The 22,849-nt window shown below is 38.1% G+C and overlaps 3 protein-coding genes across 7 annotated transcripts; all 3 read left to right on the plus strand.

Moving 5' to 3' along the window:
• The first annotated feature begins 1,248 nt into the window (after positions 1-1,248).
• Positions 1,249-5,613, plus strand: fam76b (family with sequence similarity 76 member B). 3 transcript variants are annotated; one of them, XM_079451262.1, is made up of 10 exons: positions 1,249-2,059; positions 2,392-2,456; positions 2,533-2,587; positions 2,671-2,826; positions 3,069-3,250; positions 3,346-3,396; positions 3,507-3,569; positions 3,681-3,816; positions 4,167-4,268; positions 4,740-5,613. In XM_079451262.1, exons 1-10 carry the CDS (start codon positions 1,973-1,975, stop codon positions 4,827-4,829), a joined length of 987 nt encoding a protein of 328 aa, XP_079307388.1. In that variant the 5' UTR covers positions 1,249-1,972; the 3' UTR covers positions 4,830-5,613. The 3 variants fall into 3 exon arrangements, with proteins under 3 accessions (XP_079307388.1, XP_079307387.1, XP_079307389.1); XM_079451261.1 differs by having other exon boundaries at positions 1,251-2,059; positions 3,657-3,816; positions 4,740-5,485; XM_079451263.1 differs by having other exon boundaries at positions 1,251-2,059; positions 3,684-3,816; positions 4,740-5,485.
• A 1,011-nt stretch (positions 5,614-6,624) lies between these two features.
• Positions 6,625-11,131, plus strand: cwc15 (CWC15 spliceosome associated protein homolog). Its single transcript, XM_079451264.1, has 7 exons — positions 6,625-6,850; positions 7,364-7,504; positions 7,947-8,053; positions 8,143-8,240; positions 8,312-8,419; positions 9,743-9,870; positions 10,594-11,131. The coding sequence occupies exons 2-7, from the start codon at positions 7,374-7,376 to the stop codon at positions 10,721-10,723; spliced, it is 702 nt and encodes a 233-aa protein (XP_079307390.1). The 5' UTR covers positions 6,625-6,850; positions 7,364-7,373; the 3' UTR covers positions 10,724-11,131.
• Positions 11,132-13,322: 2,191 nt separating this feature from the next.
• acsl4b (acyl-CoA synthetase long chain family member 4b) lies at positions 13,323-22,694 on the plus strand. 3 transcript variants are annotated; one of them, XM_079473446.1, is made up of 16 exons: positions 13,340-13,441; positions 14,058-14,188; positions 15,201-15,435; positions 15,553-15,730; positions 15,808-15,917; positions 16,031-16,169; positions 17,218-17,368; positions 17,545-17,668; positions 17,760-17,831; positions 17,928-18,067; positions 18,702-18,871; positions 18,978-19,052; positions 19,154-19,348; positions 19,437-19,551; positions 20,953-21,110; positions 21,386-22,694. In XM_079473446.1, exons 2-16 carry the CDS (start codon positions 14,181-14,183, stop codon positions 21,541-21,543), a joined length of 2,028 nt encoding a protein of 675 aa, XP_079329572.1. In that variant the 5' UTR covers positions 13,340-13,441; positions 14,058-14,180; the 3' UTR covers positions 21,544-22,694. The 3 variants fall into 3 exon arrangements, with proteins under 3 accessions (XP_079329573.1, XP_079329574.1, XP_079329572.1); XM_079473447.1 differs by lacking the exon at positions 14,058-14,188 and having other exon boundaries at positions 13,323-13,441; XM_079473448.1 differs by lacking the exons at positions 14,058-14,188; positions 20,953-21,110; positions 21,386-22,694 and having other exon boundaries at positions 13,323-13,441; positions 19,437-19,715.
• Positions 22,695-22,849: the final 155 nt, after the last annotated feature.

Below are 22,849 nucleotides of genomic sequence, written 5' to 3' on the forward strand. Positions count from 1 at the left end.
GTTTTTAAAAACTCGCCTAAACCTAATGGACTTTCTGTCTACTACTCGATTTAACGTGTGGGTTTGTTATTCTATTCAAGCTCTAAACATATCATAACAACAATAATAGGCGTACAAACAATATACAAAGAACCAACAAAAAACATAGAAACAACGTTAATATAACATTTAAAATAAATGTAATTCAAGACAGAGGAAAAATGCCCAAATATTCATTATAAAAAGCATACATATTAAACATTGAGCACAAAGTTTTACGTTGCTGGAAGAAGAAATACACTCCAAATAGCATTTCAAGTATCTACAGAAAATGGTAAAGATTGGTTAAACAAATACTACGCATTACTCAAATGAATAATGGATGAGATATTTTTTCCACAATTGATGAGATCGTTACATTAGGCTTGTTTGAGATGCGCCTTGCCTCGCCTGAAATGTGGGTGAGAGTAGGCGGCTGCAGTAAGGGGAGGGGTCAAAATAGACCTTTGAAGTCGGACACTTAATGAATCTCGCTGTTTTGTCGCTTGTAAACGTGAACAATGGAGGAGATCACGTTCGCGTTTTTTATCGCAGACGAAGTGGATGTAATCGAAATACCACTGTTTTTACATGAAGATGGTTACAATAATAATCACTGAATGTACTGTCATATGATGTACAAATAAACAGCTTACACAACAACATGTAACACATTTTCAAGGATTGTATAAACAAATTGTAAATGAAGTAAAAAGCAAGTTGCTTTTGAGAGACAGAGGTCATAACAAATGTTTATCATATTTAATAACACGCAGGTTTCTGCCACCATTTCACGTCCATAGTATTTTTCCATACCATGCAAGTCAAAGCTGTATTGTAACAAACATTCTTCAGAATTTCTTCCCTTGTTTTAAGACCCAGACATTTCTCAGATGAAACCACACAAAGATGAGGCATAATGACTAAACAGTCCATTTAGATATGTATGCGTGCATGTATATTTTAATGGATTGATTTATTAATTCACACAAACATACAATAGAATAAAGAGAAAATTACAACAAGGAAGAATTCTAATAAAGAGAAATATAAAATAAACGCATGTCCTAATTCTTAACTTCACTAGGCGTGTTTTGTTTTTGTTTAGTTTGCATGTAAATATAAATTAACAGATGCGTAATCTAATTCTTAGAATGAAGAGAAAATGTATCAGTTGACATTCTCAGCCAATGAGCTTGAAGCTGTGTCGTCAGTCAGTCGTTTCCCATCATGCTTTTGAATAGCGCAGTCGGGGGAGAGCAACTGCGCTCTACTGCTCAATCCGACACAGCCGCCTCGCCGTCGCGAGAGTTTTTTAGCACACGTCAGCATGACATCAGAGCAAGGCGGACGTAGCTCGGACACTTTTCTAACCGGCATGCAGCTCGCGGTGATCACCAGTGATCGGTTCTGCGCAGATTTTGCTCATCTCAAACAAGCCTATTTATATGTATTGTTACATCACAATATCGCGTCACAAAATGGAATTCGTCGTTTTTAAGTGGGCGGAACGAGCTCTATGATTGGTGCAGATATTTCAAAATAATTCCTCCCGCTCACGAGAGTGTCCTCCTCATTGGTCGTTGCGTCTTTCCTTTGTAGTCACATATCGCATCCGGTTCGTGCGTCGACTGAGATACAAAAAGGAGAAAGCGAAATTTTTCACCAGGAGCCGAAACATCTATATATTAAATTAGGTTTTAAATTATTGATTTTAACGTGTGACCTTGTTTTAGTGTATATTAACATCTTCATTATAAGTTTGAGCCTCTAAGGTTGTATATAGCAACAATCGCAAAGCAGTTTTCGATGCTTTGGATTTGATTCCTTTTAAGTACTGTTTTATTGGGATAATCTGCCCAGGTTTCAACCGATCGCGTGGGCTAAAGATCGTCTTTGCCTAAGTGTAATATATTTTAGCTATAGCGGCAATTGTGTGTTTGTTGGGTTGGTGATGGCCACATCGGCCTTATATGCCTGTACCAAGTGCAATCAGCGGTTCCCGTTCGAGGAGTTGTCGCAGGGCCAGCAGCTCTGCAAGGTGAGCACATACATGTACACACACTTTATGACTGAATACGTTTTACTAGTCGTTGACAAAAGTGTATATGTCGGCCAGACGTTAATGCTGGGAAGAAATTCTTGAAACGTATACGCATGAGCTGCAAAGCCATACATACATTACGTCCCGGGTTAACCACTACAGGTATGTTGTTAAACCTGCCTCGTTAGGGTTTAAAATGCAGTACACTTCCAGTCATGCATTCAATTGTATTTAATTAACACACTAAACTGTAGTGCTCATGTTAGTTTACAGAATACACATCTGGACGCTTTAAAAGCCTTCTGTGATCGTTATTTTTCTCCTGGCAGGAATGTCGAATCGCGCACCCTATTGTGAAATGCACATTCTGTAGGTCAGAGTTTCAGCAGGAGAGGTAAGAGACAGAAAAACAACACAAAAATCGTTTAACAACATATTTGTGGTAATAAAATGTCTTTCTCTTCTTTCAGCAAAACCAACACTATTTGTAAAAAATGTGCACAGAATGTAAAACAATTTGGAACGGTAAGTTTAGGTTCCCAATGTGATATGTGTATATTATATGAATATGAACAGATGGATGAGCTGACATGTTCTCTTTCTTTTAGCCGAAGCCATGTCAGTACTGTAACATCATTGCCGCATTCATTGGGACCAAATGTCAGCGCTGCACCAACTCTGAGAAGAAGTATGGCCCTCCACAGACCTGCGAACAGTGCAAGCAGCAGTGTGCCTTCGATAGGAAGGACGAAGGAAGGAGAAAGGTAATGCTCACCGATCATAAATGCACATTGTTGCTCAGACTTATCCCATGTTAGTTCTGCATTACTCATACACACTCTGGCTGTGATCTGTCACACTGCATGTGTGTGAAGTGATTCGCTGCTTTCTGACGGATCAGAAAGTCTGTGTCTAAGATTAATATTCAATAGTCAATTTAGAAGTACTTTCACGGTACTCAGAGCTTCAATGATGAACGAGACGCACGTGTGGATTCTATCTGCAGGTGGACGGGAAGCTCTTGTGTTGGTTATGCACACTGTCATATCGTCGCGTTCTACAAAAAACTAAAGAGCAGCGGAAAGGCCTTGGCTCCTCCCACTCCAACTCTTCACTCAGTGAGAAGGAACATCAGAGACACCATCATCATCATCATCAGCACCACAGACACGGAAGTTCACATCACAAGTATGTAAACGTTCTTTCGCAGTAACGTCTCGTGTAAGATCTCATTTGAAATGTACACGTCATCACTGATGCATGCGTGTGTGTGTTTGTTACAGAATAAGTGGTACTTTAAGTCCGGAACAGGATCAGGGATTGTGGAAGCAGTGGTGAGATGCCTCTCTATTTTACACGTGCATACATTGCACACGTGTTTATTAAATTTGTGAGACAGGGTTGTAGTGGATCGACTTTAATTTGATTATCATCTCTTGTATAGCATTCAGAAAGAAACACCAAAGAAAAAACCTAAACTAGAGACGAAGCCATCAAACGGAGACAGGTAATTACATCTTACTGTAATTGTCTTAACCTTTCTGTCTCTGTCCCTCCATAACAGATAGACTGACATTCTTTCCATACTAACCAGGTTTTTGTTCGTATTCCATTCCAGTAGTTCAATCACTCAGTCAATGGATTCTGGAGGCACGGATAATTTCATATTGATTAGCCAGCTAAAGGAGGAAGTGATGTCATTGAAACGCTTACTCCAGCAAAGAGACCAGACCATCCTGGAGAGAGACCGAAAGGTAAAGTGTGTTTGTGGTCCAGACATTCAGATTACAAACGAGCAAGAAATTACACAGCGTTTGACAGGTCAATAAACTGTTTAATTGACACACAAGTAGAATATTCTGTCCCTCTGATCTCCATTCTGCTGTCTATGATCACCCACATCAGTGTCAAGTTTTCTGTTGGCACTGATGATAATGTGCTCATGAGTTTAACCTGCCACTAGAAGACGCAAAATTGTAATTTCAAAGGTAAAGGGATTGTCGATAGATGGCATCTGTTCGTATTGCTCTTTGCACATTTTGTTATGGACTTGAGTGAAATAATTGACTAAGAATGTTTTATCACTTTTGTTTGCTTTTTGCAGCTGACTGAACTAAAGGCAGATTTTCAATATCAGGAGTCAAATATGCGAGTAAAGATGAACAATATGGAGAAAGCACACAAAGAGTCCATGGAACAGCAACAGGTCAGTTATACCCACAACACGATACAATGTCAAACACTTGATCGATGCACATATTCTTATTAAAATTGGCACACAACTATGTAAGTTTAAGTTGTAAGAGTAAAGCTGCAAAGCTGCAGTAATCTTGTACTGCTTGCGTATTAGGGGGCTTTCACACTCGCACTATGAATGTGAAAGCAATACAGACCCGGGTGTGCACTTGATAAGGAAGTAAAGTGACCTGCGCATCCGTTTAAGCTAATTACGGTGTATTACCTTCAATAAAAACGTAAGAGATGATAGTGTTGATGATTCACCTTGGATTCCAGCAAGAGTGAGCCTGCATCGTACTCATGTTTGGACCGCAGCAAACAAGCCCAATCTGAAAGCGCCCTTAGTTAGCTCATTGTCTCATCTGTGTTTGATAATTGTCTAGTGTTCAGTAAAACATAAATAATGTTGACTAACTGTGGATTTTTGTGTGTGTCTCAGGCGAAGAACAGAGAGCTGATGAAACAGGTTGCTGCACTTTCGAAAGGCAAGAAGTTTGACCGCAGCAGCAGTTCACTTCTCTTGCCATAGCAATGACCATACATCATAACAACGGCCCCGTTTCCCAGTGTGTCATTACTGTGAGGAAGCTTCACCCTCCATTGCTCACAGGTTCTTTGTGTGTTATTCTAATGATGTCACATATGCAAAATCACTTTATTTTCTTTGGCTGATTTTAGCAGTCACAAACTTTTACAAAACAGAAATTACGTGTACGGAGCCATTTCAAGCGCTCTGGCTGAACACACCTTCGGATCTCGTATGCAAAATGTTTCAGAATTTCAGAAAACTGAGCAAAAGGATGTGGAAGACCCCCTTGACAAATATTTGGAAATACTATGAATTGAACATAAGACATACTGAACTTTTTTTATACTCGAGTCTTTCTCTCATTTTCTCTTCTCTCGCTCGCTCATGGAAAGACTGTATAACTGCATGTCTTACTGCCTGGTCAACTGTGTTTTTGTATATTAACTGATGACTCCGTTTTGTTTGGCTTCGTATAAGTGATATTACAGAGATGAATTCTGCAGACCCATATGAGATGCTGCTCTTCGTGAGTGAGACTTTCTTATCGGTCTCCCCACTCACCCTGAGCATTCTCATCTTTTTACTGTAAGACACTTTTGTACTTTTTCTTTCTGCGACACAGACGTTTCAGGAAAATTAAAGATAGTAAAATCCTCTGTTTGTCTTTTGTGTGTTTCTGAATCTCTATTCATAGATACTATAACTTTAAATGGCGGTTTATGAAGAATAAAATATCAAGTATTAAATATACCATGTACACAGATTTGCCATTTCCAGTTGTTTCTAGTTACCACAGTAGTTTAAATGTATTCACACAATTACAATGTTATGCTCTCCAACCGAGTCATTTACATCTCATCATGGTCAAATGTTCAATGGCTTAAAATTTAAATCTCCAATGCATTGTTGATAAGCACATCAGATAGCGCTGTGGATTTCCACATTTTCGATTTTAAGACCTGCACATTGTAACAAATAATTTTCCAAGGTTGACCGCTCACAATTACTACCCCCATAAAAATCATTTCGACCTCTTAACTAGCATGACGCATGCATAAAGTGTTAAATATCTTTATTCTTAATAGCTTATTTGAATCCGTAATATTTTAAGTAATTTTTGAATCCCCTTGGAAGTTTGTTGAGGCTGTCCTGTGGTCCCAGCCATTTGGTTAAAGGGATAGTTAACCCAAAAATAAAATTTCTGTCATGAACTACGAATCCTTTAATCTAAACCTATAAATGCCTTTGTCCTGTGAAACAAAGGAAGATATTTGGATGAATGTTAGCAACTGATACCATTGACTACCATAGCAGAAGTGTATGGTTTTTTGTTCTGTTAAACACGAAAGATATTTTTGGAGAATTATCTAAACAAACAGTTCTGGGTCACCTTTGACTACTCCAGAAATATCAGTCTCTAACATTCTTCTAAACATATTTGTGTTCCACAGAACAAAGACATTCATACATTTGTGGAACTACCTGAGGGTACGTAGGCCTAATTCATGACAGAATTGACCTTTTTTGTGGACTATCCTTTTAAGAAACACTGGATAAGCTTTCTAAATGAATTGTATTAAGATTTGAGGAAAATCCTCACTGTATTTGCATACTTCTTACTAAAACAAATCCTGGACTTGGAATTGAAAGGCATGTTCCTTTTTAATAGACTTTAGTTCACATCACGGTCATGTATTTGCTCTGGATGTTTTTTTTCCAAAAACAACGAAACCGTGTGATTTACCGTGGAATTATCTGCGTGTTTTCATATTCCACAGTTTTATACTTTTGTCCCGCAGTGGCCGCCGTAGCATCCACAGTCACGTGACCTCGTGTGCGCATGCCCCGGTGCCTGCTGGGATACATGTGTCTAAAAGCAGCCGTGGCTGTAACTGCTAACATAAATATCTAAAGCGTTTTTACGGTTTTGTTTTTGCATTTAACGTTAGTGTGGTTAGTTTTTTTTAAGTTTCGTGGTTATATTGGCAGAATAAAGTGAGATTTCGATCATTTTGCTGCAGGTGAGTTTATAAAAACACAACGACAAGCTACAGCTAACTCAGGCTTTTTCAAGATGTAACATTACAAATAATAAAACAGGTTTATACAGATCATAATACAATTATTTGAGCTTAACAGATCAGACGTGTTAGCCACCGTCCTTTTGGAATAGGTTAATAACGATGAATACTTCTACGTTTACATTTTGTACCTCGATGGCTTCAGTTCCATGAAAGGGATGTTGTTATGTGAAATTAGTAAAAAAAAGTACTACTGCGTTGTTACTAAGGTAAAGTGAAGTAGCTGTAAAGTTTGTTCTAGCAAAAAAGCAGAAAAACTAATTAAACTATGTCTCGTGATTAATATTCACAGACAAAAATGCAGATGCAAGAATTTGTTGATACTTATGTGTATTTCTGATTGGAGTTGTGTATATGTTTTCAGTAAATGCAAGCCATAGTTGACTGAAAACAGTAATTTGTGAAGACTATTACAGCTGATTTAAAGCATATTTTATAATGTGTTTGTTTCAGATAACTGAAGATGACCACAGCAGCAAGGCCAACTTTTGAGCCAGCCCGGGGAGGGCGAGGTAAAGGAGAAGGTGATCTGAGTGCTTTATCCAAACAGTACTCTAGCAGAGACCTGCCAGGACACACCAAGATCAAATACAGGTAAACATATCTTATGCTACAAAACTGAGTTCAGCAGTTCAGTGTTATATTATTAAAAGTGATTGTAGATCATGACATTCCCGAGTACATACAGTACAATACAGATTTTTTGGATCAATATGGATTCAGCTCTAACGATCCTCCCTGGTTCTGTGTTGTTTATTTTACACAATATAACAGTAGAATACGTATATACTGTAAATTGTGGTTGGTTCCTTACAAAGCTACTGTATGACTTCAGAAGACTATTAAGTTAGTTTATGAGTTGTGTTTGTGTATTACATTTGGTTCCTTGTGTTGTTTCTGAAATTTATGATTTGAAAAAAATAAATGTATGGATTTGAAACCATATTGGGGTGTTGAATAATGACAGAATTTTCAATTTGGGTAGAAATATCTCTTGAAATTCTTTGAGTGAATGCTGAAATGTGTATTGCTCCAGACAGCCTACCCAGGATGCTCCAGAGGAGGTGAGAGCTCGTGATTTCAGACGTGAGCTGGAGGAAAGAGAGAGAACTGTTGTGAAGAGCAGAGACAGAGGAGCAAGAGGTAAAAGAAAATGTGTAGTTGCCGTCTACTTCATTTTGTCTGTTGAATCAAGGTATTTGTTTAAAAACAGGGGATATTTTTTCCATTAGAACACACCACCTCTTCGTCTTCCTCATCCTCCTCAAAGCGGCCACGTCTGGATCAGATTCCTGCTGCCAACCTCGACGCCGATGATCCCCTTACTGATGTACGTACAAAAAATATTTTTTGATGTATACCTTATTATTTGATTGCTGAAATCTGTGTGTTTTGGTGTAGGAGGATGAAGACTCCGACTCAGGTTCTGACAGTGATGATGACACCGCTGCCCTGCTGGCTGAACTAGAGAAGATCAAGAAAGAGAGAGCCGAGGAACAGGAGAGGAAGGTAAATCTCACGCATCATTACATTTACATTTATTACATTTTATCCAAAGCGACTTAGAAAGAGTTCAGGGAGCAATAAACAATATGTCATACAGGAGAAATAATGCAATAGGTGCAAATACAAAGTGACTAGTTTCAACAAAAGCTAGACCACTTACCTGTTGAGAGAAAGTTTTTTTTTTCATTTGTCTGTCAAGTACTCACAGACGAGATGGGTTTTAAGTAGTTGTGAGAGAAGTGGTTGATCGGACGGAGTTAGGAAGAATGTTCTACCAGGAAGGAGTTGTGAAGGAGAATGAGTGGGAAAGTGATTTATTGCCCTTATTAGAAGGCAATACAAGACGCCTCTTGTTTGCTGAACGCAGTGTACTTGATGGGGTGTAGGAGGGTGTGAAAGTATGCCAGTGCAGATCCAGTGATAGTCCTTTAGGCAAGCATCAGTGACTTGAATCTGATACAGGCTTCAACCGGTAGCCAGTAGAGAGAGATGAAAAGGGGTGTCAAATGAGCCCTTTTGGGCTGTTGGAAGACGAGGCGTGCTGCGGCGTTTTGAACCAGCTGTAGTGGTTTGAAAGCCTTTGCAGGAAGACCAGCAAGGAGAGCATTGCAGTAGTCCAACCTTGAGATTACCAGGGCCTGGACAAGGAGTTGTGCTACATGCTCAGTGAGGTAGGGTCTAACCTTTCGAATGTTGAACAAGGCATATCAGCATGATCGCGTTGTCTTTGCAATGTGATCAGTGAAGGACAGTTGTTCATCAAATATGACTCTGAGGTTCTTGGCTGTTTTGGAAGGAGTGATTGTGTTGCACCATGGGGTGTGCCGGAAACACGAGTAGTTCTGTCTTGGCCGGGTTCAGCTGGAGGTGATGCTTTTTCATCCAAGCTAAGATGTCTTCTAGGCAGGCTGCTATGCGAGCTGCTACAGTGGTGTCATCTGGGTGAAATGAGATGTAGATCTGGGTGTCGTCAGCATAACAGTGATAGGAGAAGCCGTGTGCCTGTATGATGGGTCCCAGGGATGTCGTGTAGATGGGGGGGAAAAGCAGCGGTCCAAGCACTGATCCCAGTGATCATGTGGTGAGCAGTGGACAGCGAGCCCCTCCATGATACCCTGAAGGATCTGCCACTGAGGTCGGATTTGAACCAGCAGAGAAGGGAGCCGGATATTCCTAGAGATTGACAGCGTTGCTAGAAGTATCTGGTGATTGACAGTGTCAAAAGCTGCGGATAGGCAGATTAAATCAATTAATAGGGCTGAGAGGTACCTGATGTTATGGACGTGAGTCATTACTGTGTATGTTTGCTTTGTGTCTGTCAATTAGGAAAGGGAACAGAAGGCAGAGGAGGAGCGGATACGTATGGAGAACATTCTGAGTGGAAATCCACTGCTTAATTTGGCAGGCCAGCCACCACAGCCACAGAACCAGAACACATTCAGTGTAAAAAGAAGGTAATTTCTAAAAAATATGTTTTGTGTCTTCCCTTTAAAGTTGCTTTAAAATTCTCGAAACACTGAGTATCTATAAAACACTTTACCCTAAATCTAGCTTTTTATTCTAGTGAGAATAAAGCAAACCAAGGCGAGTTTATTTATTTGTTGAATGGGAGCTTTTGAAACATGACAAGTTATTATAGCAGGTTGTTTTGTGAATGCAAATAACTTTTAAAAAAACTTTAAGAAGTTTGTTCATGACTGAAAAACCCCTTGTCATTCTTGTGCAATAATGTAAGATTCAACCCATTCAACTAGATATAAATTGCTTTGTAACAAACTACAGTTTAGGAAAAAATTAAGATCTTTAAACTTTAATGCACTGTACAGCCTACCTAATAATAAACATTTGACTGCCTTCCAGAATGTTATTACAGTATAATTACAATACAGGTGTACTGTAAATGTACAGCTATTGTACTGAAACTAATTTAGTAAGTGCTGTTTAGTAGGTGGGGTATAACTACAGATTAACCTATTTGCATTTTGTCATCATTTGCTTTAAATGTACAGTAACTCTTGCTTTGTATAGAACCCATAAGAATGTGGTGTTTTCACTTAGTCTACATAGTCTAAATCCAATGTTCTTGGTGCATTATCAAGTGTGTATACAAAAAATGAGGCAATAACTTTAAACTTTGTAGCGTTAAACCTTCAGTGGAAAATGTGTCAATTTTGCAGGTGGGACGATGATGTCGTGTTTAAGAACTGCGCTAAAGGAGTGGATGAGGCCCGTAAAGAGAAACGCTTCATTAACGATACACTGCGATCTGAATTCCACAAGAAATTCATGGAGAAATATGTTAAATAAGCTGTTCTGTTATAGAATGCTTCAACAATTTTTATTTCTTGGTTCTATGGTAAATATAGTTTTTTTTTTTCATTTTAAATGTCCTTTTCTTATGTGCTGTCATTTAGTATTTGGATTGTAATAGTAGTGTACTTTGAATAAACAGTAAACAAATTAAAAATATTCCTGTGAATGCATTTTATTGGTTTCAAAATGATTTTCATAACATGTGTAACCCGTGTGTATCTAATTTTCATGTTTTTCTTCTCCAAAAAATGCAAAATGTTATTTATTTAATTCCTGTTTAACCTAATTAGAATTTTTTAAAGTTCAGTTTTCTTTGTTCTGTTCAGTTTCCCCCGCTCTTATTGTTCTTGTTCAGAACTCTGTTGCAATTTAAAATCACTAAAGCAGAGCTAACCTGACCTGAGAAATGCCATTCTGACCGCCGTCCTTTCAAGGGGGACTCTTTGTTCTCTTTGTGTCAGCAGTGTGTTCTTTCTATATTCAGCACTCATTATTTTCTCTCTTCAATTCAGTTTTAAACAGGTTGTCACAAAGTAGCCCACCATAACCCCCAGAAAGCAAGTAAAAGATATTGATTTTCCCTGGAAGGGGCAGTTCGCCCAAACATGAAAATTCTCACCCTCAAGTTGTGCCAAATCTGTTTGACCTCAAAATACAGTTAGCGGAACAGTGGAAATCTGTTAAAGTTATGTTCAAAATTAGCGTTCTCTTTCAGTTAATGCGTAAACCAGCCGTGAAGGATCGGAATAGATGTACTGATATAAAACGGCCATAAAGAATTTGAGGGATGGTGACTTATGCATTAGAGGTTCGATGTACCTTCATTTCACCATATACAGCTTGTGAATAAATATTGAACACGCCACCATTTTTCTCAGTAAAATATTTCTCAAGGAGGTGTTTAAATTACATTTTCACCAGAGTTTCTTAACATCCCAAATAATCCATACATATAAAGAAAACAAGATAAATTAATTCACAAATTAAGTTTTTTGTAATAAAATAGAATGACACAGGGGAAAAGTATTGAACACGATTACTGAAATGTATTTAATACTTTGTACAAAAGCATTTGTTTGCTAATAACAGCTTCAAGACGCCCCTGCATTATTCAGTTGTGATTTCGGCCCATTCTTCCACAGAAAGTCTTCAAATCTTGAGCGTTCCGTGGGCCTCTTTTATGAACTCTGGTTTTTTTACTTTTTTCTCAGGTGATTGACCGGGCCATTCTAGCAGCTTTATTCTCTTTCTCTGAAACCAATTGATTTTCCTTGGCTGTGTGTTTGGGATCATTGTCTTGCTGAAATGTCTACCCTTGTTTCATTTTCATCATTCTGGTAGATGGCAGCAGATTCTTAACAATAATGTTTCTGTGCATTTCTCCATTCATCCTTCCTTCAACTATAAAAAGTTTGCCAGTTTATTCTCCTAGTATTTCACAGGCTTGTCTAAGCAAACTATGTTGTGCAGCAAACTTTAAAGGAGCTTTAACATGATTTTTCTTCAGCAATGGAGTCTTGCGTGGTAAGCGTGCATACAGGCCATTGCGGTTGAGTGTGTTACTTATTGTTTTCTTGGAAAACATGTCTTTCTGAAGTTCTTTACAAGTGGTTCTTGGCTCTTGGACCACTCTTCTGATTATTCTTTTTACTCCTCTCTCTGAAATCTTGCGAGGAGTACCTGGTAGTGGTTGGTTTATGGTGAAATGATCCACTTCCGGATTATGGCCCCAACAGTGCTTCACTGGAACATTCAGAAGTTTAGAAATCCTTCTATAACTAATGCCATCATGTTTCACAACAAAAAGGTTGCAAAGGTCTTGCGAGAGCTCTTTGCTTTTATCCATTATGAGATGACACCTTGGTAATGAGACACACTTTTATAGGCCATCAGTTGGGGCTAAACCAGATGATGTTAATTTCCCTTGACAAGGGGCAGGATTCTGATAGATTCAGTTGGTGTCTCTGCTTTCCATGCCTTTTTGCACCCCCCTTTCTTCAAGTGTTCAATACTTTTTCCCTGTCTCATTCAATTTTATTATACATAACGTAATTTGTGAACTTATTTGTTTTGTTTTGTTTGTATTAATAGATTTTTTAGCATCCGGTTGAAAATTTTCATCTCAACAGCACCTTGAGTAATATATTTACTGAGCAAAATGGTGACGGGTTCAATACTTATTTTACCCACTGTATCTCTGTACTCAAAATTAGTGAGCAAAACATGAGTCACATTTCCAGGTCATGACTGTTCTCTATGAACTCTTCGACCTATGATCAACATCTTCAATTACTAATTGCGTGCCTTTGGAATGCGGCTTTTGCAACGGAAAATGTAATTTAACTCATGGGTGTTGGACTAATAGTACGTAGCGTTCTTTTAAGTCTGAAACAATTCTCAACTCTGACGTGTTTGATTGTGTAAGTTGGCCAAAGGAAAAAATGCATGTATATGAGGCACCTCCTGATTTTCCCTCTACAAACTCAGACGTAACCACAGAACTTCCTCATCGGTCCTGTCTTCTGATTGGCTGAAGACTAGCGGGTGGGCTTAAATTTGGCTTGCAGGAACTATGACTGTTCAAAAGACCTCCAATCAGCCAAGAGAACCATAGAGTGAGACACGGAGAAGGAGAGAGTAAAGGAAAGCCACAACCTCCTGTTGCAGAGTGTCTGTCTGTCTGAAGAAGGAAGAGAATTGCAACAATTTTTGGTAAGATTACGATACACTTCGCATTTTTCACTTAAGTTTGATTTGAACAGGGATAGCTTTAATGTTGAATGTTTACAATATTATTAAACTATATGTATTGTGAACGTAAGTTTTTATGTTGTACAACACATTTATGAAACTAAGGGGAAGTTTTTAGCTTTTTATTGTAAAAAAGTGTGCAATACATATTTTTTTCAGAATAGAGAATATAGACATGATCATATAATTTGGGGTTTTATGAAGTTAACTACTCACTTTGTATTGTATGTGGTTGTAGTTGAGGTTATTAAAGGTAAAACATTATACTAATTTATTATTTTTAAGTTAATATAACACTTTTTTATTAAACGTGTTCATGAATTTGTGCATACTACTAAATGGATGCTGCAGCCGGTGTTGCGATTCCAAACTAAAACTAACATTTAGGAAAACAGCTTCGATACTTAACTGCAATCTATCAACAGTTTTTGTTTTGAAGTGACTGGCAGTGACAAAAAAGCAACTTCTGAACCTGTCCGAAAGGTTTTGATCTTCTGTTTTTAATTGAGGACTGCTTTATGCTAGAACACTGAAATTCACAGTATCGGTTTTGAGTTTGTGTGTCTGTGTTTGACAGTTTTTCCAGATGTTTAAGTGGGTCATCTGACTTTCTGAACACGCTGCTCGAATCCCTCCAACCTGTGATGTCAGTTTTTTTGGGGGATTAAGGGGTCTTGCTGTTTTTTCAGCAAAATGCTAAATGGTCAGGTAATGCAGAGTCATGTTAAAGACTTCTTTGGGTATAATGTATATAAGGGAAACCGGTGACCAATACGGAAATAGAGGCTTAGTCTTAGTGAACACGAAAGAAAGAGCTGGTTAATGTAAATACCCTGTATATCTGCACATGGAGAATAAATACACTGCATTGCTTATCAGCTCCACTTTGAGCTGGTTAAAGAGCAAATAAATTACAATTCTGTCATCATTGACTCCCCCTCATGTCATTTCAAGCCTGTATGACTTTCTTTTATCTGAAAAACACAATTGAAGATATTGTTAATAATTTTGGTAACCAAACAACAATGGATTGACTTCCATTATTTAGAAACACAACCACTGAGACATTTCTCAAAATATCTTCTTTTGTATTCGACAGAAGACAGGCATATACAGGTTTTGCACGACATGAATAAATGATGACAGAATTTTTATTTTTGGCTAAACTATCTCTTTAAAATTGGTTATCTGATCCTGTGACCAATGACTAATACCTTGTCAAAGACGTACAATGCATGTTGCAACTTAATATACCATAGAAACCAGGCCAAGTCCCACTGACGTTTTGTTGTAATTGTTTGTGTATGATTCAGGTTCTGCCACTTTCGATAGAAGTTACATTTATGCTTTAGGCAAACAGTTTTATTCCATGCTACTTACAATGTATTGAAGTCTTCTGCTCTGGCATCATGTCTGTTTGTTCGTAATACATCATATTTAAAGAAAATACATTAAAATAATGCATAAGGAACATGTGAAGTCACCATGACATTAAAACAAACAAAATTGCTCGTAGATGACCATAGATCTGATTCCTTTTTTTAGGTTATTTTACATTTAATAATTTAGCAGAGGTTATCTTAGAAATTGTTGAACGTTGTTGGTTTGGCTGTCAGTGGTTTGATCTCCCACTTCCCCTTTTTTCTTCATATTTTCTCTCTTTCTACTTTGGTTTATCAAACAGCAAAAACGATGTTTTTGGTCTGTGTGTTGCATGTAGGGTCATGTTGCCCCTTTGTGAGAGAGCAAAGAGTATAAGTGGGAGTCCAGAAGGGCCGTACCGGGCGATAGAAAGTGTGGATGCACTTGTAGCGCAAGGATTTGAGGGCGATGACACACTGGATAAGCTTTTTCTGCATGCGGTAAAGAGATTCAGTCATGCGCCCTGTCTGGGAACCAGAGAGGTTCTTAATGAAGAGGAAGAAACACAGCCTAATGGGAAGATCTTTAAGAAGGTAAAATTATTTTGTTCACTGATGTAGTTTCTGTAAGTTAGCTGCATATAAAGTAATCGGAGATGAAAACGGCGTCAGTTGATATTGAATTCTTGATGTTTGTTTGTTTGTTTGTAGCTTGTCCTTGGCAACTACAGCTGGTTAACTTATGAAGACGTCAACCAGGCAGTGGAAAAGTTTGGCAGTGGTCTGACAGCTTTGGGTCAAAGGCCACGTCAAACTGTCGCCATCTTTTGTGAGACACGAGCAGAATGGATGATCACAGCGCAGGCCTGCTTCAGACGCAACTATCCCTGTAATAAACATGCACATGCACAGAATTGCCAAAAAAGATGAACAGATTAAAGATGAAAATTTTTTGCATTGTTACAGTGGTAACTCTATATGCTTCTCTGGGAGAGGATGCTGTAGCGTACGGACTGAATCAATGTGGAGCCACTCACTTGATCACAAGCACAGAGCTGCTACAGACCAAACTGAAGGTATATAAACCCACAGATATGCGTGTGTGTTTATCTGCGTGACTCGATCAGTTTTTCAAGATTCGGCTGATATGTAGGCCTTGCATTTTCAGTTTAAAAATGTCTTGTTTCAGGGTACTTTGAGCGCAGTGTCTAGGTTGCAGCATATTATCTATGCAGGCAGTGGGGAAATATGTCGTGCAGAATACCCACAGTCTCTCACCATTCACAGCATGCAGGAAGTAATGGACCTTGGGGCAAAGCCAGAAAACTGTGAGTCGGTCCTGTTTCACACCAGACGACAATCAATAAAATGTTAATGCTGCAGTGCATGCTGGGTGAAAGCATCTAACTTTACAATGAAACCTAGCATGCAATGCACTAATTCTACCAATACTGTTGAGTTTTGTAGGATTAGCATTGAAGTCATAGCGTTTTTAAGAACTTCAGCATTTTACCACTAGTTGCATTTTCTTATATCAAGTAACAATATTTTCATTTATTTCCCCTTTAACCCTTCCTTGATAACTAATGCTTCTACTTCATAAAATGACATGACTTTACATGGCGTTTCATTCCATTTCCCTGCTTGGTGTAACATCATGTTTTGACACTGCTTTACACAGGCAGTGAACACTACTTGCTTGGTCTATAGTCCAATGATCCAACTAAATAAAACACTGATCACCATAATGGTGAATTCAAATGACTTTGAATTGACAAATGACTAAATCAGCAACACTACACAACTAAAGCTCTTCTAATCATATTCTAGGAAGTCAAAAGTTAAATTTAATTACATGATAAGATGTATTTTATTAACATTTTACATGAATCTGTGTGGCTGTAAGTCTACTACAGTCTTTTTTCCTGTTCTTGTTCGCTTCTTCAGTGGACTCTGATCCTGAACAGCAAGTGTCATCACTAATGATCAATCATCACTTGTAAAGTGAACTCAATTGATGAATTAACTGCATGAAATCAACATTTCACACCAAAAAATTTAGATTCAACACCGCTTCAGTTTACGTTTGTACACCCGTGGGTGAGACTCATGCACCAGTGGGTGTACATTTCACACCAGGGATTTTGATGTGCAGTATTACGGATTTCTTTATTACTACATGGATTGTTTCTTATAGTAACATGTATTATAAAATGATGGGCAAATGGGCAATATGAGATTGTTAAATGTTGACTATTGAGAGCTATTACAAAATAGGAAAGAAATTAATCGTCCAAATAGTATTTGATCTTCACTAAACTCCAACAAACTGCATCATAACTGGGGAACTGAATAGCATCTGATTCTCCTCCTCAGTAAGTGAAGACTATGAGAGGGCAGCTGCGGCTGATCTTGCAGTGGTGATGTACACCAGTGGGTCAACGGGACGGCCAAAAGGAGTGAAGATGCTGCACTGTAATCTGATCGCAGGACTGGCGGGACAGTGCCAGCGGATACCGGGACTGGGGTAAGCGACTATATAAGAAGACTATTGTAGTTCCTATAACGCATTGTTACATTTGGAAGACTGTGTGATGGAGTTAAAAACAAAGGAATTTTGTGGGAATCAAAGGCATGTACTGTATATTATTGAGTATAGTGTTGCTACTTTCTAGACTTTTAGGAAATGTGTTTGTGTGTTAGTCCACAGGACACATATATTGCTTATCTCCCATTGGCTCATGTTTTGGAGCTGACTGCAGAAATAGCGTGTGTGTCAAATGGCTGCAGGGTGGGATATTCTTCCCCACACACACTCACAGACCAGGTAACACACATTCATGCCCACCGTTTCCTTCTCTTTATTTTTTTGTATCTCTGTTTGACTTGTGTTCTTGTATGTTTCTTTGTGTGTGCAGTCCACTAAAATAAAGAAGGCTGGACTGGGAGATTGCTCTGTACTTAAACCAACCCTGATCGCTGCAGTACCCGTAAGAAACTAAAATATACCTTTTTTTTATATCTAAAAGGCTTTGTTTTTGCTACTCTTTATTGAAATATTTTTTTCGTGTGAATTGCCTTTGTAGGAGATCATGGATCGCATCAATAAGAATGTAAATGGAAAACTGTCAGAAATGTCAGTGGTTCAGAGGACACTGTTTAAACTGGGATTCAACTATAAAATGCAGCAGGTGGTGCGAGGAGCTGATTCTCCAATGTGTAACATGTGAGTCCTGTTATACACTTGCGTAATTACAGCTTGCATGGAATCTAAACAATCTTAATGTCTTGCTATCTTCCCTGAGAGAGCTTATGGGTGTACAATCAAAATAGTGCTAATATAAATACCATAACATAAGTATATAACATAAGTGTCTAAGACAAACTAAACTAAACTAAACTAAACTAAACTAAACTAAACTAAACTAAACTAAACTAAACTAAACTAAACTATAAACTAAACTAAACTAAACTAAACTAAACTAAACTAAACTAAACTAAACTAAACTAAACTAAACTAAACTCTAAACTCTAAACTCTAAACTCTAAACTCTAAACTCTAAACTCTAAACTCTAAACTCTAAACTCTAAACTCTAAACTCTAAACTCTAAACTCCAAACTCCAAACTCCAAACTCCAAACTCCAAACTCCAAACTCCAAACTCCAAACTCCAAACTCCAAACTCCAAACTCCAAACTCCAAACTCCAAACTCCAAACTCCAAACTCCAAACTCCAAACTCCAAACTCCAAACTCCAAACACCAAACACCAAACACTAAACTATTAACCTGCAAAGACACCCACTTTCTCATTTGTTTTAGATGTTAGTGATGATGATGTCATCGTGTGTGTATTTCAGGTTGTTGTTCAAGCGTGTGAGTTTGTTGCTGGGAGGTTGTGTGCGTCTTATGTTATGTGGGGGTGCTCCACTATCTGCCTCAACACAGAGATTCATGAACGTGTGTTTCTGTCCGGTCGCCGTGGGTTACGGCCTTACGGAAACATGTGGAGCAGGAACTATCTCAGAATGTTAGTAAACACACAGACACACTCACGCAACAGCATTTTCCTGCATGTTAAAACCCTTGAATTCTCGAGCTGGCAAGTTCAAGCATGTGTTTTTGTGTGTTTATAGTTTCTGATTACAGTACCGGACGAGTTGGCGCTCCCCTCGTTTGTTCTGAAATCAGGCTACGAGACTGGTCTGAGGGTGAGACACACACACACACATGCATGTGCAAACACTACTGCACCTAACTGTTTGAAATTCCTATCTTTCAACCAACCTTTCTTCTTGTATCCTTTTTTTAGGTGGATACACCAGTCAGGACAAGCCGCACCCACGAGGGGAGATTATGATTGGTGGACCGAATGTTGCCGCGGGATACTATGGGAATGAGGGGGAGGGAGAGATCGACAACTTTTGGGTGGATGAGGCAGGCCAGCGCTGGTTTTGTACTGGAGATGTTGGGGAAGTTCATCCAGACGGTTGCCTGCAGATTGTTGGTGAGATGTGAATTGTGAAACCAGCTGCTGTTGAGACATCTGAGATGAAACACTGTTCCTTTAAAATCTTTTCACCTCTGATACTCAGATCGCAAGAAGGACCTGGTGAAGCTACAGGCGGGTGAATATGTGTCTTTGGGGAAGGTTGAAGCCGCCATAAAGAACAGCCCCCTCATTGATAACATCTGCGTCTATGCCACTAGGTACATCAGAATCTATATGTAAACACAATGTTCTACAACTATAGATTGACCTACATAATAATAGTTAGGAGTTTCTAGGTGAAGGTTTAGGCGGAACTTGCACGTGTAAACTAATAATCATCTACCAGAGTTTTCAAACACCTGCCAACCCCACCTATTTACCTTAGTAGTCTTATTTTATATAACCTCCTCCATATCCTTTACCTAGATTTCATTTGCATGTGAACAGAAATGAACTTTAAATGTATTTACGACCTATCATGACTCTCCACTTGCAAAATGAGAAGATGTTTATGAAACTTTATGTATATCTAATATGTGTCATCTGAATAGACTAATAGTGCTCGAGTCTAGTGTAACTTTTGGTTAATCCCCATTCATGTGGGAAAGAATGGGATTATGATCTCTGTTAAACTACATTTTATTGCTTATTAACCTTTTAAAATCGGTTGAAACCGTTGAAAACATGTTTTTCCTGTTTAAAAATGTTTTTGAAATATTTATTGGAAGCTGGAGTGGGGTTTTTTTCATTAGTTTTTTGACCTGACAAGTCAAATAGTCTCTAGCTTGCTGTACTGTTGGTTATAGTTGGCAGGTTGGAGATTTCCTTCTAGGCATGTGTCGAGGATCCATTTTTATCATATCATGGTATCTGATAGGACTTTACCACGGTATGCAGTATGTTTTAAGCTTTTAAGAAACTAACTGAACATTTAATTTATCCACAAAAAAATTTGATCTATAATTATACTGTATATATCCAATTGAGGAATGATTTAGATGGCTGAATATGCAAAGCGGGCTTATAGACGTAGTGACAGAACATTAACTGATCAAATATAAATGAAATATAGGGGATAGTTATCTTAAAATTAAACACAATAATTAAATAAACAACTATATGGCGTTTATTAAATGGCTCTTTTATGGCTAAATTAAATGACTCCAAATGGTCAATCAAAGCATCTATAGTTTAATATATTCACTGTTGTTAACAGCATCACCGTTTCATAAAAATGCAAGTGGCTCTTAAAGTGATAGTTCTACCAAAAATTCACCCTTAAGTTGTTCCAAACCTGTATAATTTTTTGCTTGGTTGAACACTGAGAAAGATATTTGGAAGAACGTTACTGACTGAGATGTCTGGGTCACCATTGACAAAGTATAATTTTTTGTTCTGTTCAAGACAAAAGAAAATATTTTGCAGAATTTAGGACAACAAACAGTTCTCTGGACATTTGACACCATTTTAATGGTAGTCAATGGTGCCCCAGAACTGTCAGTTGCTAACATTCTTCCAAATATCTTTCTTTTGGTTCAACCAAACAAAGACATTTAGACAGGTTTGGAACAACTTGAGGTTGAGTACCTCATCCCAGAATTTATATTATTTTCTCTTAGTGATCAGAACTACGTGATCAGCTTCGTGGTGCCCAATCAGAAGCAACTGACTGAGCTGGCCAAAAAGAATGGGATTGAAGGCGAGTGGGCGGAACTTTGTAACCAGAAGATGATGGAAGAGGAAGTGCTCAAAGTCATCAAACAGATTGCAGTCACAAGTAAGTCTTTGCTATTTTTATTTTCTACGAGCTACTTGTGTTATACACGCGAAAATATGTTTGCTTTGAGCGGGCTGCAGAGACCTGCTGTTAAAAGTTTTTGAAGAGTGTTTATATGGATGTTATCAAATAGTACAGTCATCTCAGGAATATGTAACTGCAGACATCTGTGTGTGTGTTCAATTGTAAAACGTCAACGGGTTTCATGTTTGTGTGTGTCCACCTGTCTATTTATCTGTGTATATAAATACTGTTTTGTGTGTTTGTTACTGTAGATAAACTGGAGAGGTTTGAGGTTCCGCAGAAGATCTGTTTAAGTTCAGAGGTTTGGACTCCAGAAACAGGTCTGGTGACGGATGCCTTCAAACTAAAGAGAAAAGAGCTGAAGCAACATTATATAAAGGACATTGAGAGGTTATATGGGGCTATATAATACATATGCAACACATATGTGCTGAATCTCAATTGGCATGGTAGTTTTTTCCAGATTAGAACGTACCACATCATGGTATGTTACCCATCACCCATTGTGGTGCTTGGGGATATGCTGAGGTATCATGTTGTATCAATACACAATTTGTATGTGTTACCATCCAAATGCATATGTACTTTCCAGACAAAGTATGACAATTGGGATTCAGCCTTGTATCTAGATTTAATGCCTGCTGATATCAGTAGAAACACCATTCTGCCCCCTGATGGATGTATATGGTCTTTACGTCCTCTGTGTAAGTAGACACTTTGGGGAACTTTCCACATAGAAAGCTTTGTATGACATTTAAGTATGCCGTGCTGTTTTTATTTTTGTAACAGTGCCTCAATGCAAATGTGTGTTTTATAAATTGTGCCACCATTACTTGAAAGTGTTTTTGAGATCTATTTGGTATATGTCATGTTGATTGTTGTTGATGTGAGTTACACAGATAATGTATCCTTTTTCTCGTGGTAACTCACACTATGCACCATGGCTGTAAAAATGCAGAAATATTCTATCGGGAGGAAGGCATTTATGTTGTCTTCATGCATTTCATATTTAAATCATGTGCACATGCATGGGTGAGATTAATAAGTGACCTCATATTACCACGTGTTTGAGGGTGTAAGAGAATAGAAAAGTCATATTTTCGATAATTACTATTTGTGCATATTTTATTGCTGGAATATGTATCACATAAACTCTTTTCTCATCAGCCTTTTCCTTTTGGCTGGAAAAAAATAGATGTTACTACACAAAATATAACAGAAGTATATCTATCAGGAATACTTCACCCTGGGCACTTTTTCATGAGTTCAATGGCCCATTATCATCAACATGTCATGGTTTAACATTACTTTCTTATTAGAAGAATGAACGGGGTGAAACACAGGATTTTCATTCGAGAACAAGGATTTGGTGAGAGAACAAGCACAAACTCTCCCGGCCATGTGTATGTACAGCATGAAGAATAGAATTCTAGAGAAGTCAAATAGAATTTATTTAAGCATTGATTATTTCTGTTTTTTACATTTTGTACACTTTTTTTATTCAGAGTCTTCAATCTTTTGTTATGCTTCTTGTGTTAATAAAAAAATCATTTTAATTCCAAGCAGTTTTTAACTTTTTGTCTAATTTACCTGTCAAACTGTGCATTTTATATATCGCAATTCTCCATGTCACCATGGAACTTATATTTATAGAGCTGGAGGTTTAAGCTTTCTTCACTGAGGGCTATTCCCTTGATTTCAAGTCTCTAGCTTTA

Source organism: Barbatula barbatula (assembly GCF_947034865.1).
Source record: "Barbatula barbatula genome assembly, chromosome: 2".
NCBI lineage: Eukaryota > Metazoa > Chordata > Actinopteri > Cypriniformes > Nemacheilidae > Barbatula > Barbatula barbatula.

What these genes read in the sequence shown, in the direction of transcription:
- fam76b (XM_079451261.1), top strand. Translation starts at nt 1,973, where the DNA reads ATGGCCACATCGGCCTTATATGCCTGTACCAAGTGCAATCAGCGGTTC. An exon ending in AGGACGAAGGAAGGAGAAAG is followed by an intron (nt 2,827 to 3,068) that starts GTAATGCTCACC and finishes TTCTATCTGCAG; the next exon opens with GTGGACGGGAAGCTCTTGTG. An exon ending in TCCTGGAGAGAGACCGAAAG is followed by an intron (nt 3,817 to 4,166) that starts GTAAAGTGTGTT and finishes TGCTTTTTGCAG; the next exon opens with CTGACTGAACTAAAGGCAGA.
- cwc15 (XM_079451264.1), top strand. Translation starts at nt 7,374, where the DNA reads ATGACCACAGCAGCAAGGCCAACTTTTGAGCCAGCCCGGGGAGGGCGA. An exon ending in CACACCAAGATCAAATACAG is followed by an intron (nt 7,505 to 7,946) that starts GTAAACATATCT and finishes GTATTGCTCCAG; the next exon opens with ACAGCCTACCCAGGATGCTC. An exon ending in ACATTCAGTGTAAAAAGAAG is followed by an intron (nt 9,871 to 10,593) that starts GTAATTTCTAAA and finishes TCAATTTTGCAG; the next exon opens with GTGGGACGATGATGTCGTGT.
- acsl4b (XM_079473446.1), top strand. An exon ending in CTTCAGACGCAACTATCCCT is followed by an intron (nt 15,731 to 15,807) that starts GTAATAAACATG and finishes GCATTGTTACAG; the next exon opens with TGGTAACTCTATATGCTTCT. An exon ending in TGCTACAGACCAAACTGAAG is followed by an intron (nt 15,918 to 16,030) that starts GTATATAAACCC and finishes GTCTTGTTTCAG; the next exon opens with GGTACTTTGAGCGCAGTGTC.